Genomic DNA, 18,633 nt, shown 5'->3' on the forward strand with positions numbered 1-18,633 from the left:
GTGAACACTATCGCTACTTTCCATTTAGTCACATTTTACACCAGAGCCACAAAAGCCTGTGCTTTTGACACATCACGTCAGCACTATTTATAAAGTATTGATTGTAACTCCACTGCCTCGGTCCGTTAGCAGTAAATTGGGGATGCAGTATGAAAACTAAAATCCTTGATTTACAGTAAGTCACCTTATGTTTGTTTCTTAACATGACAATAGCTAAAATGTATTTATTCATAATTTACTCATCCTGTATTCACACAGGTGGGGTGGCAGGTAGCCTAGTGGTTAGAGCGTTGGACTAGTAGAGCGTTGGACTAGATCGAATCCCCGAGCTGACAAGGTAAAAATCGGTTGTTAACCCACTGTTCCTAGGCTGTCATTGTAAATAATAATTTGTTCTTAACTGACTTGCCTAGTTAAATAAAGGTTAAATGAGAAAATATAACAGGTAATCCTACTCTTTTAGAAGGGGCACAAGTTCTAAATGCCACAGTGCAACACAGTTGCTGGGGGTATCAGGAGAGTAAGGGCTAAGGAATGCTTTAGATTGGCCACGGAGATCACAGAGGGGGGAAACAGGGATGGGACAGCCTTTAGAGTGGGACTAGCACCCCTCCTATGGACAGCATTAACATAAACAACAAATCCCAAATAAAAATGTATTTTCTGGTTAGATTAAAAGGAAAATGAGTCCCATAATCACCGCAACACAAAAGGGATTTCTATCCAGTAATGTTCAAATTAAGGATCATTCAAAACAGCTACTGCATGTCCGTGTGCAGTTGAAGTCAGAAGTTTACATACACTTTAGTCAAATACATTTAAACTCAGTTTTTCACAATTCCTGACATTTAATCAGAGTAAAAATTCTTAGGTCTGTCTTAGGTCAGTTAGGATCACCACTTTATTTTAAGAATGTGAAATGTCAGAATAATAGCAGAAATAATTATTTCTTTCAGCTTTTATTTCATTCATCACATTCCCAGTGGGTCAGAAGTTTACATACAATCAATTAGTATTTGGTAGCATTGCCTTTAAATTGTTTAACTTGGGTCAAACTTTTCAGGTAACCTTCCACAAGCTTCCCACAATACGTTGGGTGAATTGTGGCCCATTCCTCCTGACAGAGCTGGTGTAACTGAGTCAGGTTGGTAAGCCTCCTTGCTCGCACATGCTTTTTCAGTTCTGCCCACAAATTTTCTATGGGATTGAGGTCAGGGCTTTGTGATAGCCACTCCAATACCATGACTTTGTTGTCCTTAAGCCATTTTGACACAACATTGGAAGTATGCTTGGGGTCATTATCCATTTGGAAGACCCATTTTCAACCAAGCTTTAACTTCCTGACTGATGTCTTGAGATGTTCCTTCAATATATCCACATAATTTTCCATCCTCATGATGCCATCTATTTTGTGAAGTGCACCAGTCCCTCTTGCAGCAAAGCACCCTGAAAACATGATGCTGCCACTCCGCTGCTTAACAGTTGAGATGGTGTTCTTTGTCTTGCAAGCCTCCCCCTTTTTCCTCCAAACATAACGATGGTCGTTAAGGCCAAACAGTTCTATTTTTGTTTCATCAGACCAGAGGACATTTCTACAAAAAGTACGATCTTTGTCCCCAAGTGCAGTTGCAAACTGTAGTCTGGCTTTTTTATGTCGGTTTTGGAGCAGTGGGTTCTTCCTTGCTGAGGGGCCTTTCAGGTTATGTCAATATAGGACTCGTTGTACTGTGGATATAGATACTTTTGTACCTGTTTCCTCCAGCATCTTCACAAGGTCCTTTGCTGTTGTTCTGGGATTGACTTGCACTATTCGCACCAAAGTACATTCATCTCTAGGAGACAGAACGCGTCTCCTTCCTGAGCGGTATGACGGCTGCATGGTCCCATGGTGATTATACTTGCGTACTATTGTTTGTACAGATGAACGTGGTACCTTCAGGTGCTTGAAAATTGCTCCCAAGGATGAACCAGACTTGTGGATGTCTACAGTTTTTTTCAAAGGTCTTGGCTGATTTCTTTTGATTTAACCATGATGTCAAACAAAGAGGCACTGAGTTTGAAGGTAGGCCTTGAAATACATCCACAGGTACACCTCCAATTGACTCAAATGATATCAATTAGCCTATCAGAAGCTTCTAAAGCCATGACATCATTTTCTGGAATTTTCCAAGCTGGTTAAAGGCACAGTCAACTTAGTGTATGTAAACTTCTGACCCACTGGAATTGTGATACAGTGAATTATAAGTGAAATAATCTGTCTGTAAACAATTGTTGGAAAAATGACTTGTGTTATGCACAAAGTAGATGTCCTCACCGACTTGCCAAAACTATAGTTTGTTAACAAGAAATTTGTGGAGTGGTTTTAATGACTCCAAGCTAAGTGTATGTAAACTTCCGACTTCAACTGTATATCTTTTTCAAGAACACATACATTAAAATCTACAGTACATATGATCTGAAAATGCATATATTACACAGCATATATTTTCTTCATAAAACCTCTGACTTCAACTGTATGTATGATGAAGTTGCTGATGCATATGGGAAGACTGTTTGTATAAATAACCCCATGCATGTTTTTCCATGTTGTTTGGGATTTGATAACAGGGTAAGACTGGTAGGCGTGGTGCAGCTAAAAAGAGCCCGTAACAACCCAGATGTGGTTGAAAACCACACCAGAGGATTCTGGGCCAGTGCGGTAGAAGTGGGGGAGTGGATGTGTATTTTGGGGGGCCACCGCTCTGTATTCTTTGCGTCATACTAGCCATGATGCAGAAACAGAAGGCATTCAACCCTGTCTCAGTACTATAGCATTCATATACAAGTCAACCGTGTACATGTTGTTCTGAGGCTAATGTAGCATTAGTTGCTAACTAGCATTAGCAGCTAAACCTAAGGATATTGTAGCATTAGCTGCTAACTAGCTTTAGCAGCTAAACCTGATGATATTGTAGCATTAGCTGCTAACTAGCTTTAGCAGCTAAACCTGAGGGTAATGTAGCATTAGCCACTAACTAGCATTAGCAGCTAAACCTGAGGATATTGTAGCATTAGCAGAAGGATAGATGTCTCATGCTCTGGCACGCTGGTTTTAGGCCCTGAAAACCTGCCAAAAGTGCTAAATGACACACACAGGCATTTAATGGATGTTGTATAATAAATATTTATTAAACTGGTATTTGGATTAGACTAGCAGCATTGATATGCTCCTATCTGATAGCACTTTTTAGAGTAAAAAACAACAGAACAACAAAGAATTTCCTATAGGTTTCAGTGTCCTCCTGGTAACAGAACCAAGCGTTGGTTTCAGAGTGCCCTCCACGTGTGCTCTGATGTGTTAGTTAATGAAGGAGGTAGATGTATCCACAGTAATACTCTCCGGGTGGGTTTACACAGCGGAATAATGCAATCACACGGTCAGGCGAGTTGGCCCTGGGCAGTGAGTGGGGCTCGCTTACCTGGATCAGCAGTGGGTCAATGTGCCACATCTGGGACGATGGCGCCCGTAACCCTATCCTCCCCCTGGAGGACCTGCGGGCACTAAAATCAGATATGGTGAGAGCACATACAACAGGGGTGACAAACTCATTCCATGGAGGGCTGAGTGTCTGCTGGTTTTTGGTTTCTAAGACCTAGACAACCAGGTGAGGGGAGTTCCTAACTGATCAGTGACCTTATTTCATCAATATAGTACAAGGAATTAGTTAAACACATAACATGCAGTATCTAGAAGAGTAAGGGCTGGATTCAATCCGTATCACTTTAGTATCGCGGAAGACCTGCATTAAAATGTAAAGGTAATTCCTGACATATGCAGCGTTTACCATGAGTGAAGTCTCAGCGATGGTGGGAACATTGCCTTTAATTGTTAATCGTGCTATGAAGCGGATCTTCAGCGCCAAGGACTGAATAGAGCCCCTAGTGTGTTGTATTAATGGGGACCCAAGACAAGAGACAATGTCATCAGTCTAAAGCAGTGTCCTTTCCTTTTCTCCTTTCCTTTGAACTGATTTGAAAACACTTGACAGCAGGACCTCCCTAGTAGGAATCCCCCATGTGGATTCACCCACACTGTCTTATGTAGCAGATAAGGGAAACGAGACGAGGAAGCCAAATTAGACTATTGAGATGCACCCGAGGTAGATTTCTCACCTGATAGGAGTGTTGAATTCGTTTGGTGGCACATTTGGTCTCAGCATACTCTTGAGTCGAGGGGTTGGGACAGGGATGTTCACTGGCACCGCTTAACTGTTATATGTCATCTACATAAACTGAGGCTGGCCGTGTGAAGGCCCCTCGTGCACTTACCAGTACTGTAGTGTGTGCATGTGTGGGTGTCATTATGAAAAGGTAGACATTCTGTACGTGTATTATTTCAATGTAGTCTGTCATACAGAAGAGAGATAAGGAGTTGATAAGACCAGATAAGAGAAGAAAGAGAGAGAAAGGAGCATACTGTATGTTGAGTGTGTATGTTTGTGTGTTGTGCAAACCCGTGATTTCGCTCAGTGACCAAAATGCACCCTCTGATTCACACACTCGTCCAGCTTTCACGCTCCACTTCTCTCTCTCTCTCTCTCACACACACACACACACACACACACACACACACACACACACACACACACACACACACACACACACACACACACACTTTCCTCTCCTCCATTCCTCCACATTACGTAACATTGACAGACTCCCCACAACAGTACAAACAGGACACCCACACTAAGGTCAGGGGTGTGATGAGGTAACAAGGACAGGAAGAGGAAGGAGGGGAAGGAGGGGTAACCATGGAGACCAGAGGATATAGAGGAAGTGACCACAGAGAAGCATACATTACTGATCTGCTCCTGTGTCTTCCTCAGTCTCTGTTGCTCTGGTGTGTCAGATACAATGCTGAAGCCTCTGCCTTTGCTATCCTCAAAGTCCTTTTTGTATTTCACCTGAAACAAGAGACAGCGATGAGATTTGAAAAACGACTTAGTCGTAAAACTTTGCCATTTGAAAATCCTTCCTTTCGACGGTGGTTCTAAGCTGCAACACAATAGTCTGACAAGTGTTGTGATGGGAAAGAGAGCCTGCTGTTTTGAACTGAAGATACCGGGGTAAAAAGAGGCTGGTCTAAATCAAATTAAGTGTTTTGTTTGGAAATAAGCCGGTTAGTTTAGGTGTTTTCTTGGTGCCATTTAATCTCTGAAAATATTTAAAATTACAGTTGTTTTGTAGTCCCTACAATTCCGACAAAATGATTCTTGATTCAAAGCCGTTCATCTTGTAGATACCCACACTATACAATAGCTTTGTGTAGGGAACATAGTAAATGCAAATTAGAATTAGAATTAAACCTTCATCTTTGACTATTGGAGTTTTGAGAGCATTATTCTCCAACACTTTGAAGTCTCATATCGTGACATAAGCTCTTACATAAAGTATGATCGTTATCACCTGATCGTTATCTTATTGTGTGGAATAATTATACTTTGTCAAGGGAACACTAGGAATAATTCATACATCACTAGACTGCTAGCTATATAGGATTGTAAAGAAAAGCAAAGGGAAAGGGGGATACCTAGTCTGTTGTACAACTGAATGCATTCAACTGAAATGTGTCTTCCGCATTTAACCCAACCCCTCTGAATCAGAGAGTTGCTGCTTTAATCGACATCCACGTCATCGGCATAAATTATTACATATTCAACAAAATCTCTTTCTCTGAGCAATTGTATTAGTATAAAATAATATAATTTCAACAACAGAAAAGTGCATACAGTATAGCTCAGTATTTGAATTATTTATTTTATAGAATCATTATTACTCATCATTATTAAGGGTGTCAATAATTTCACACCCTACTGTATAAATCATACAAACACGAACAGACAGAGCTAGGCTACTGAGGCCTACAATAATGAAGAGTGTAAACCTCATGGACAGAATGGGTTATTCATTTATCAGTCTACCCAAGAGGCTTTAATGTACACGTTTCAGCTGATTTCTCTCAAAGTAGCCTATCAGTGGCGATATTCTGTCCTTCAGTATTAATAGTCTATTATTGCTACTGTTATGTAAGGCTCAACCTGTGATTTATGACTCATATCATTAGCATGTCAAATTAAAGCTAGAAAAACACAGGTTGATAAATATCCCAGACATTCATGTTTCTGGCTGAGGGACTGGCTGAGATTCTCAGACAGCACAAGGGAATGGCTGGGACGAGGGGCAGTTCGTTCCACTAAGCTTGCATACTCAGCAGGGCTAGAGAAAATGCCTGCATACCTACTACAAGTAGCTAGAAGCTCACCAAGAGCTAGGGCTGGCCACCCTGTTACACATCAAGAACCATATGAATTAAATCCAGCAGTCTTCTCAGCTCTGGGTTCTGCTGGGTGACTCACTGAAAAGTGTGAGATGTACAGCCGTGGAGGCTGCTGAGGAGAGGACGGCTCATAATAATGGCTGGAATGGAGCGGCATCAAACACAAACCATATGTTTTATGTATTTGATACCATTCCTGTCCTCCTCAATTAAGGTGCCACCAACCTCCTGTGATGTACAGATGTACATTACATAATAGATCCATTATGCAGACGTTTCATAGTGTACCAGTGTGCTTTGATGGAAACAGTCAGGTAGATACGTTAACAGAGCATCTCAATTGGTGTAAAAAAGGCTTGTGTTTATTTGTGGCTCTAGGGCAGGTGCTGTACGTGGTAAACAACAGTAGAATGGATGTGGTGAGAAATGCATTGCTTTGCTCCTCCGTTATAGTCGATAAGCACAGTCCCTCACTCACACTGACCGCCAGAGAGACAGAGAGAAAGAGAGACACCAGGGTAAATTACTCTAGTAAATCTCTGATGGTAAATTATACTGTCAGGTAATAACAGTTCCTTTTATTACAGCATCCATGGCTGGTGCCGAGAGAGACGGCAATAATACACACAGACCTGGCTGTTGCTCTACACTGAGGATGTCCTCAGTTGGGTTTGAGGACAGGGATCGATATGAGTAGGCATCACCGACTGGGTTTGCAAAGAATTGTGGGCTGATTATAGAGGGGGGCATGGCCACCTCACATGGTTTCTCTGACACATAGCATCTCAGACCATCTGGTAACAGAGGGAGAAACTGCACGGCCATTGTCGGGGTGCTTGGCCGCCAGACAATAATGAGCAGGGGCCAACATGATCTCAGTGACTGTGTCAGGGTCACTCAGCCAGTTAGGACAGCACTCTGAGGGGACAGAGAGGGAGGATTATCCCAGGCCAGTTAACAGACAAAAGCTGTAAGTGCATCAGGAGTGGAGGCACCGATGCCACCACACACTCATAGGACAAAACACAAATGAGGATGAACACTCAATGTGCAAGAGCTAGTTCTGTCAGTGAGAGACTGGAGTGTTGGATAGACATCTGTATTTTGTGTGCGTGTATGTGTGTGTGTGTGTGTGTGTGTGTGTGTGTGTGTGTGTGTGTGTGTGTGTGTGTGTGTGTGTGTGTGTGTGTGTGTGTGTGTGTGTGTGTGTGTGTGTGTGTTTGTGTGTGTGTGAGAGATGCCCCTCTCCCTGGCCTGGGACATAGCCTGACTCCTTCTGGAGACCACTGAGTGGAAAGCTGTCCCTCAGTGAACCAACAATCTGCTGCCAAAACATGCTACCAAACATGACAGCTTCAGACAATGGTGATTTATAGTACGTTTTTTGAAAATGTTCAGTTGCCAGACATGCCCCAAAATGTGGTCTATTTTGTACAGTATGTTTGCATTGTTGTTCGGGCTACAACAAAGGAGAAGAAGGAGAAAAAAAACAAGGGAAATCAAGCGTGAAAGGTGACATAAGAGTCAGACATTGTTGACCGACTCCTCTAGGGCATGGGCGGGGCGTTCCACCAGAAAGGCTGACATGTTGTGTCTAGAAATGACCCAGATGTGAGCCAGTTTCAGGCTAAAAGCTAACAGTCATACCTAGAGAGCCTAGTTTAGAGGGAGTGAGTATGACTGTCCCCCTGACATAGAAGACAACTTGTTCTGACAATGTCGTCTATACTACTTCATCTCTCCACCCTCACTTAACAGGCTGTCTGATTTTCTAGTGTAGGCCCAAGTTACAGCAAATATCACACCAAATGTTAGTCACCGAATTAAGGTTGTGACTCGCTTCAGGAAACTAGGTGTATGTTGCACATCACTACTTCACAGGAGAGGCATTTGATCGTAAACATGTATTTGTTTTATTAAAATGCGTAGTTGGTTTAGCCATGGAAAAAGACAGGAACCTTCCCGCTAGCCATGATTGGCTAAGATAATGGATGCGTTGGACATGCCGGGAGATGAGTTTGGATTGGTCTGTCATGTAGCACACTTCTGTCTATAACTTGAGCTGCTCAGTATGTGTTGATAGTCCTTTCTACTGTGCCGTTTTTGAAAGATATAACATTAGCCATCGAGAACTACAAATGTTTTGCTACTTTTCTCAACAACATTGATGCCCTGAATTTAGCAGGTGTAACAATATAGCTTCCGTCCCTCTCCTCGCCCCAACCTGGGCTTGAACCAGGGACCCTGTGCACACATCAACAACTGACACCCACGAAGCATCGTTACTCATCGCGCCACAAAAGCCACGGCCCTTGCAGTGCAAGGGGAACAACTACTTCAGGTCTCAGAGTGAGTGACGTCACCCGATTGAAACGCTATTAGCGCGCACCACCGCTAACTAGCTAGCCATTTCCCATAGGTTACACAGGCACTATTGATAGTTGGAAAAAGTGATGGGCTACTTTCTGCACATGCCACGGTCAGTGTGAACCTGAGTGACTTGACACAACGCTGGCCAAACAAGATGTAGCTACAAACAAAACAGAGTTAAATGGTTCCAGTCTGCGTGAGCGTTTATCCATGTATACGGGTATCCATGTATACGGGTATCCATGTATACGGGTTTCAAATTTTGTCAGAAAGTCATTTTCATTGCAAGTTAAAGCATACTGTTAGCTAACTAGCGAACGTTAGCTTTCTGGGTCGCTAACTACAGTCACGTGTGTGATCTGTGTAGCAATATTATTCAAATCAGAAATCCCATTTGCATTGCTAGTTATAGCCTAATGTTAGCTAGCTAACATTGAACCTAGTTTGTTAGCTTTAGCTACCTACAGACTCATACTACAGCTATGACAATGTTTGTATTGGTAGTAGTATGAGGTGGGAATATGTCAGTTTATTGTTTCGCTAGCTTGCTACATTTCTGAACAAAAGACTCTACTTAGCCAGATGATTACATGACCCATCAAGATAGCCAGGTGTGTCTGGGGGTGATTACAGCCATCTATTGTATTTAATGAACATGTAGTGACCCATCCACTTAGCTAGATGTGGCTGGGGGGGGGGGGGGGGGTTATAGCATTTTCTTCACATGACCCATCAATTTAGACAAGTGTGTCAGGTAAGCTTCATCTAATAATTATACAATATTTATACTATATTTTTATCTAGGCACTTCCTGTTTTTGATACTGCTACTGTGCAGGTAACCATTTCACTGTACCATTTACACCTTCTGTATCCTGTGCATGTGACAAATACATTTCAATTTTACTTGATATAGTGTGTGTTTACCAGACACGTTAATGTGAAGAACAACATGATTTGCACCAAAGTCAGATTAGGATATAGGCCAAGGACTAGACTTGTATCTTTACCTGGAGTTTTTCCTTATTGTAGGCTACTACTTTTACCACTTTAGTCTTAATCTTTGGTTGTTTACTAAACTACTCACTCTGTTTAGCACATGGCCTCATATGTAAATCCTTAAAGAGATGGGTGGGGCTAAGGCTTAAGAGGGTGTGAACGATATTGATTGGGTTTAGACAAAGAAGAGCTCTCCAGTAGGTGTACCAAACATTCAAGGGCCATTTTCTCAAAAGTGGGGTTCAAATTGTAGCAACTTTCAAAAGCAGAATTACTTTCCCATTGTTCCTCAACTGCAGTGTATGATACCATTTTCTAGCTCAGAGTCTCTACCGATCCCCGCATTAGCCTCATGCTCCCTCTACTTTGTCTCCCTGCTTCTGCTCATATCCTGTCATCAAAATAATAAAAATACCTAAGGAGATCGGAATTCTTTTCTCCTTAAAAAAATACTTTAAAAAAAGATTGTGATGCACCGAAAAGAAACAGGTAGAAACAATTACTGGTGTAGTTTGAAATTAGGAGTAGGAATGTTAAAATAGATACTCCAACAACTATTTTTTAAACACTTGATCCTATCTCTTTGGGGCCATGTAAATAGAACCATAGGTTAATCAGGGAAATCTCCAGTGGAGCCAGAGCCCTTTCGGCCCCTTAGATTAGTTACCTCAAGCTTAAATAACCAAATTACTGACGCGCCACCGCCTTTGAGAATGTGCTCCAAAAAACAGGCCAAAGAATGGATTGCTTGTGTGCGAAGCAGAGACAAGATGGTATTTTCCTATCCACTGGTTGTTAGTGTGTGTGCAATAAACCCTAATCCACTGATACAGTTGGATGAATGTTGACATACAGTAAAGTGATTGTGTGTGGCTCAGTTGCATGGCAATGACAATATCAGGATTGTAGGTTCGATTCTCACTGGGGCCACCTACACAAAAATGTATGCACGCACTACTGTAAGAGGCTAAGAATAAAAAACCTCATAAGTAACTAACAATCAAATGTTCTGTAGTTATAGAGTACATCATTTGATCAGTGGCTATGGATACATGAGCCTATGTGAGAGTGGGGGAATGGAAGCTGCTGATGATTAATAAAAGTTATACAATCCCATAATCTGTATGAAGAGGATGATGAGAGTACCTTGATGATTCTGATAGTCAGAAGCTCATCATTACAGAGGAATCACTGAGAGTCTTGCTTGTGAATACATATAAAGCTATCCGTGTCTCCAGGCACATGATTGATGCCTTTAGATGATCCGCAGTGTTTATGACTGCAGAATGAAAGCAATACAGCTCTCTGTAGACTGGAGATTCAGGGTAAACTAAATCAGACAGATCCTGTGACCTCCTTCCTTCCTTCCTTCCTTCCTTCCTTCCTTCCTTCCTTCCTTCCTTCCTTCCTTCCTTCCTTCCTTCCTTCCTTCCTTCCTTCCTTCCTTCCTTCCTTCCTTCCTCCCTCCCTCCCTCCCTCCCTCCCTCCCTCCCACCTCCTTCTCCCTCCCTCCTTCTCTTTGACGTTCCTGTCTCTTCCTTTTGGCTGTGTTCTGAGCCAAAGGACTGGCACGTGGACAGACACCCAGTGTGTCTGTGTTTCTTTGACAGATGGGCCCTGGCTGTGTGTCCCAGTACAGGCAAGTTAGGGATCTGACAGCCAGATACAGGCAGAAAGGGAGGTCTAGTAAAGGAGCAAAACATGGGAGTGGCGTTTCACTGGTGTGGCTACATATTACACCTTTGTAACGACATAGAAGTTTGGATCCTCTAGTTCCTTCATTATTACGATGTGTTTTCCAGCCCAGCACCTGAAAGTGATGTGAATTTGACGACATACACAAAAATTTAAGGCCATCTCACCTGGCTCTGCAATTCACTCTGATGTCTCAGTCTCAAGTTCTCTGGGGTGTCAGTCACAATGGTGAAGGACTGCTTGGGGTAGTGCCTGGAGAGAGAGAGGGTAGGGAGGTACATATGTGAATATTGAACTACTGCTATGAGAAGACGATTCCTCTCCTTTGCACACATTATTTTCTCTAATAATCTAATGGCAAAGAATGGAGACATTTTCATGTTTACCGTCCTTAACATTAAAGTAAGAAGTCAGCTAATTGATTCCAAAAGTTGAAGTGTCATGTATATTTGAGTGCAAGGTTGTCTCCTACATTTTGGTTTTTCACAAAGGATCTAGCTTTTCAGACCCACAATTACAACAACTGAGTCCTATTGGCATATGGGCAACTTTTAAGAACAATCATCAAGTAAAATGCTCCCAATAAACATCCCCCAAAATCCCAGATATACACTATGCTGAGAGTAGAACATGTAGAACGTGAATACAACTTAACAGACACAGGCAATACTTGCTAAAACAATTGCCTATTGAAAAGTCTAAAAGCGGAAAGTTCAGCTATGACCTGATGACAACATTGAAAAAGGAGACTTTGAATGACCCGAACAAAGGTAACAAACATATCACTGTTACCTGGGAAATACTAGGCTCTGCACACAGCCTTTTGGCACACACACACACACACACACACACACACACACACACACACACACACACACACACACACACACACACACACACACACACACACACACACTGGTCTTCTTGAGCTTGAAGATTGCATGTTTGGTCCAAGTAAAGTGCAAATTGGTTCAATAAAGCTTATTGTTAAATTAATGTATGATGAAAATATAAAGTAAAAGTCTTTGGTTGGATAGGGTTCATGGAAATCACACCTAAACTATCCCTCTGATGTCCAGTGAGGAAATAGGAGGCTGGATCTGTGTCTGTGTTTGAGAGGGTGCTGGAAGGGGATGAAGGGCCCTTGAATGTGTTTGCCTGGGAGGGATAGAGGGACAGAGGTAGGAAAGAATGGAGGGATGAAGGGATGAAGTGGTTGACCACACTTCATCCCTCACAGGCTGTGACTAAGGATGCCAGGGGGAGCTGGCAGAAGTCCCAGACTGTACACATGGGAGTCTAGAGAGAACATCAAAAACAGAGAGATGGACAGAGTACTGAGAGAGAGAGAAGGCCAGATAGTGAGAGATGGACAGAGGACTGAGAGAGAGAGAGAGAGAGAGAGAGAGAGAGAGAGAGAGAGAGACAGAGACAGAGACAGAGAGGGGCCAGATAGTGAGTGAAATGGACAAAGTACTGAGAGAGGGCCAGATAGTGAGAGATATGGACAGAGTACTGAGAGAGAGAGGGACAGATAGTGAGAGAGATCAGTTGATTGTTGTAGATGACTGAGAAAGTGATAGAGCCTGAACGAGAGAGATGGAGGAGATCTCTTTCAGCACAGTTCCAACAGCTATGATGGATGCGTAACCAGGCCAGCTCCGCTCAGTGGTGTGAAAAGCTCTTAGTAGTAGCTAAAGTTGTTGAGTATACATGTTGATGAGTTTATTGTATGAATAATATTGGGTTAATTTCTCTTTCATATTTCTGCAGGTTTTGCGATTTCCACAAATAAACTTAAAATAATATTTGTTCTAAGACATCAAAAACGTACAATGGTAGATTGTAAACAACCATTCTCTTAACAATAACCACAAGATTGGGGTTACATGGACCAGGTTTTTCACACTGAATGCTTGTTACTACTGTTGTAGGCCCCATCTGTCTAACTTCCCTTATTTAAAACAGTCTGGCAGAACACCAAGCAAACACTTGTGTAAACATTTTAAGTATTGGAATGAAGCTTGTGAACGGGAAGGTAAAATGCGGCTTATTTAAGTTGAACATGCAAAGTACTGGAACATCGCTCACTAAATGTAGGGGTAAAGAGAGGTACTGGAACATCGCTCACTAAATGTAGGGGTAAAGAGAGGTACTGGAACATCGCTCACTAAATGTAGGGGTAAAGAGAGGTACTGGAACATCGCTCACTAAATGTAGGGGTAAAGAGAGGTACTGGAACATCGCTCACTAAATGTAGGGGTAAAGAGAGGTACTGGAACATCGCTCACTAAATGTAGGGGTAAAGAGAGGTACTGGAACATCGCTCACTAAATGTAGGGGTAAAGAGAGGTACTGGAACATCGCTCACTAAATGTAGGGGTAAAGAGAGGTACTGGAACATCGCTCACTAAATGTAGGGGTAAAGAGAGGTACTGGAACATCGCTCACTAAATGTAGGGGTAAAGAGAGGTACTGGAACATCGCTCACTAAATGTAGGGGTAAAGAGAGGTACTGGAACATCGCTCACTAAATGTAGGGGTAAAGAGAGGTACTGGAACATCGCTCACTAAATGTAGGGGTAAAGAGAGGTACTGGAACATCGCTCACTAAATGTAGGGGTAAAGAGAGGTACTGGAACATCGCTCACTAAATGTAGGGGTAAAGAGAGGTACTGGAACATCGCTCACTAAATGTAGGGGTAAAGAGAGGTACTGGAACATCGCTCACTAAATGTAGGGGTAAAGAGAGGTACTGGAACATCGCTCACTAAATGTAGGGGTAAAGAGAGGTACTGGAACATCGCTCACTAAATGTAGGGGTAAAGAGAGGTACTGGAACATCGCTCACTAAATGTAGGGGTAAAGAGAGGTACTGGAACATCGCTCACTAAATGTAGGGGTAAAGAGAGGTACTGAAAGTAAGGGGTTGGTGCCCACAGGTTCTTTACAGACGGGTTTCCCAGGTCTAAAAACAGTAGAGCGACATAGTCTCAATGGTCTAGCGATCAGTGGCGCTGCCCTCAGAACGCACACGTAACAGTGCTGGGGTGGGTTCAAATCTGACCCACTGCCTACACTCCCTACTCCAGTCTTCAACTGGCTGTCCAATTGATAAAATACCAACTCCTTAAAAGGCTGGAGAGCTGTCATTCAGAACAGAGAGGATCCACTAAACTGGAGCTCTTGTGGTTTCAGGGCCTCTGCTTCCCATTCTCTTTCAGCCTCATTCCCTGCCATCTTTCTCAAAGAGTTTTGCTGCCAATATTACCCATCAACCTTTCTTTTGTGGTTTTCCTTTCTTACACGGTACATAATGTGGGGTTTTCCTGCTACCTGTCTAAAATACCAGACCCCTCAGTATGACCTCAGTATGACCCTAACGACAGCACAGAACACTCACTTAGCAAGAGCTAACTTGTGTTGTAATGAAACAAAACAGGCTTTGTCACTTTGTCGCCACTTTTCATAAGATTTCCCAAATGGAGAGCAGCGAGCAGCTTTAGGATGGAAGAGGGAATTTGAATAGATGTCTGTTAACAATGACGTTGTGGAAGCAACCATTTGGGGCATTATTCTACCACTAAGTACAAATGAAAGCCCCTGACTATTAACTTATCTATGTGGCTCAATGGGTTAGACATTAAACAAAGATTGTGGGTGTGATAAGGGTACATTGTAAGTTGTTCTGAGTAAGAAAGAACATTTGCTAAAATGGTCATCTCGTTGTATTTTAAATTTGTGTTACTGTTCTTGTCTATCAGTGTATCAGTATTTTGCTATATGACATGTTTTATGTTTTTGTGTGGACCCCAGGAAGAATAGCTGCTGTTTCGGCAAAAGCTAACTGGGATTCGAATAAACCATTGAACCATTTCCCCTCTCATAAGATCCTCTGAACAACAAAGGGAGCAATGTCAGATGACTAGTCAAGAGCTTCACCAGAGTCCAGTATACTGACCTCACACTAACATTACAGAGCTTCACTAGAGTACAGTATACTGACCTCACACTAACATTACAGAGCTTCACTAGAGTCCAGTATATTGACCTCACACTAACATTACAGAGCTTCACCAGAGTACAGTATACTGACCTCACACTAACAGACCTTCACCAGAGTCCAGTATATTGACCTCACACTAACATTACAGAGCTTCACCAGAGTACAGTATATTGACCTCACACTAACAGACCTTCACCAGAGTCCAGTATATTGACCTCACACTAACATTACAGAGCTTCACTAGAGTCCAGTATACTGACCTCACACTAACATTACAGAGCTTCACTAGAGTCCAGTATATTGACCTCACACTAACATTACAGAGCTTCACTAGAGTCCAGTATATTGACCTCACACTAACATTACAGAGCTTCTCTAGAGTCCAGTATATTGACCTCACACTAACATTACAGAGCTTCACTAGAGTCCAGTATACTGACCTCACACTAACAGACCTTCACCAGAGTACAGTATATTGACCTCACACTAACATTACAGAGCTTCACTAGAGTCCAGTATACTGACCTCACACTAACAGAGCTTCACTAGGGTACAGTATACTGACCTCACACTAACAGAGCTTCACTAGGGTACAGTATACTGACCTCACACTAACAGAGCTTCACCAGAGTACAGTATACTGACCTCACACTAACAGAGCTTCACTAGAGTACAGTATATTGACCTCACACTAACATTACAGAGCTTCACCAGAGTCCAGTATACTGACCTCACACTAACAGAGCTTCCCTAGAGTACAGTATACTGACCTCACACTAACATTACAGAGCTTCACTAGAGTCCAGTATATTGACCTCACACTAACATTACAGAGCTTCACTAGAGTCCAGTATATTGACCTCACACTAACATTACAGAGCTTCTCTAGAGTCCAGTATATTGACCTCACACTAACATTACAGAGCTTCACTAGAGTCCAGTATACTGACCTCACACTAAAAGACCTTCACCAGAGTACAGTATATTGACCTCACACTAACATTACAGAGCTTCACTAGAGTCCAGTATACTGGCCTCACACTAACAGAGCTTCACTAGGGTACAGTATACTGACCTCACACTAACAGAGCTTCACTAGGGTACAGTATACTGACCTCACACTAACAGAGCTTCACCAGAGTACAGTATACTGACCTCACACTAACAGAGCTTCACTAGAGTACAGTATATTGACCTCACACTAACATTACAGAGCTTCACCAGAGTCCAGTATACTGACCTCACACTAACAGAGCTTCCCTAGAGTACAGTATACTGACCTCACACTAACATTACAGAGCTTCACCAGAGTACAGTATACTGACCTCACACTAACAGAGCTTCACTAGAGTACAGTATACTGACCTCACACTAACATTACAGAGCTTCACTAGGGTACAGTATACTGACCTCACACTAACATTACAGAGCTTCACTAGGGTACAGTATATTGACCTCACACTAACAGAGCTTCACTAGAGTACAGTATATTGACCTCACACTAACATTACAGAGCTTCACCAGAGTACAGTATATTGACCTCACACTAACATTACAGAGCTTCACTAGAGTCCTGTATATTGACCTCACAGTAACATTACAGAGCTTCACCAGAGTACAGTATATTGACCTCACACTAACATTACAGAGCTTCACCAGAGTACAGTATACTGACCTCACACTAACAGAGCTTCACTAGAGTCCAGTATACTGACCTCACACTAACAGAGCTTCACTAGAGTACAGTATATTGACCTCACACTAACATTACAGAGCTTCACCAGAGTACAGTATACTGACCTCACACTAACAGAGCTTCACTAGAGTCCAGTATACTGACCTCACACTAACATTACAGAGCTTCACCAGAGTACAGTATACTGACCTCACACTAACATTACAGAGCTTCACCAGAGTACAGTATACTGACCTCACACTAACATTACAGAGCTTCACTAGAGTCCAGTATACTGACCTCACACTAACATTACAGAGCTTCACTAGAGTACAGTATATTGACCTCACACTAACATTACAGAGCTTCACCAGAGTCCAGTATATTGACCTCACACTAACATTACAGAGCTTCACTAGAGTCCAGTATACTGACCTCACACTAACAGAGCTTCACTAGAGTACAGTATATTGACCTCACACTAACATTACAGAGCTTCACCAGAGTACAGTATATTGACCTCACACTAACAGAGCTTCACTAGAGTCCAGTATATTGACCTCACACTAACAGAGCTTCACTAGAGTACAGTATATTGACCTCACACTAACATTACAGAGCTTCACCAGAGTCCAGTATACTGACCTCACACTAACAGAGCTTCACTAGAGTACAGTATATTGACCTCACACTAACAGAGCTTCACTAGAGTACAGTATACTGACCTCACACTAACAGAGCTTCACTAGAGTACAGTATATTGACCTCACACTAACATTACAGAGCTTCACCAGAGTACAGTATACTGACCTCACACTAACATTACAGAGCTTCACTAGAGTACAGTATACTGACCTCACACTAACATTACAGAGCTTCACTAGAGTACAGTATACTGACCTCACACTAACATTACAGAGCTTCACTAGAGTACAGTATACTGACCTCACACTAACATTACAGAGCTTCACTAGAGTACAGTATACTGACCTCACACTAACATTACAGAGCTTCACTAGAGTACAGTATACTGACCTCACACTAACATTACAGAGCTTCACCAGAGTACAGTATACTGACCTCACACTAACATTACAGAGCTTCACTAGAGTACAGTATACTGACCTCACACTAACATTACAGAGCTTCACTAGAGTACAGTATATTGACCTCACACTAACAGAGCTTCACTAGAGTCCAGTATACTGACCTCACACTAACATTACAGAGCTTCACTAGAATACATTATACTGACCTCACACTAACATTACAGAGCTTCACTAGAGTACAGTATACTGACCTCACACTAACATTACAGAGCTTCACTAGAGTCCAGTATATTGACCTCACACTAACATTACAGAGCTTCACTAGAGTACAGTATACTGACCTCACACTAACATTACAGAACTTCACTAGAGTCCAGTATATTGACCTCACATTAACATTACAGAGCTTCACTAGAGTACAGTATATTGACCTCACACTAACATTACAGAGCTTCACCAGAGTCCAGTATACTGACCTCACACTAACAGAGCTTCACTAGAGTACAGTATATTGACCTCAC

At 42.3% G+C, this 18,633-nt stretch overlaps 1 protein-coding gene across 3 annotated transcripts in view; it reads right to left on the reverse strand.

The window, feature by feature from the left end:
- Positions 1-18,633, reverse strand: part of LOC115195527 (LIM zinc-binding domain-containing Nebulette) — a 107,453-nt gene that overhangs the window by 59,589 nt on the left and 29,231 nt on the right. For 2 of the 3 annotated variants that reach the window (XM_029755464.1, XM_029755463.1), the window contains exons 3-4: positions 11,550-11,634; positions 4,839-4,946 (exon numbers count right to left, since the gene is read on the reverse strand). In XM_029755464.1, coding sequence (XP_029611324.1) covers positions 4,839-4,946; positions 11,550-11,634 — 193 coding nt within the window. Of the gene's footprint in view, positions 1-3,458; positions 3,955-4,838; positions 4,947-11,549; positions 11,635-18,633 lie in introns of those variants that run through there. The other variant, XM_029755443.1, reaches the window with a different exon arrangement.

This window comes from Salmo trutta, chromosome 6 (genome assembly GCF_901001165.1).
Source record: "Salmo trutta chromosome 6, fSalTru1.1, whole genome shotgun sequence".
Lineage (NCBI taxonomy): Eukaryota > Metazoa > Chordata > Actinopteri > Salmoniformes > Salmonidae > Salmo > Salmo trutta.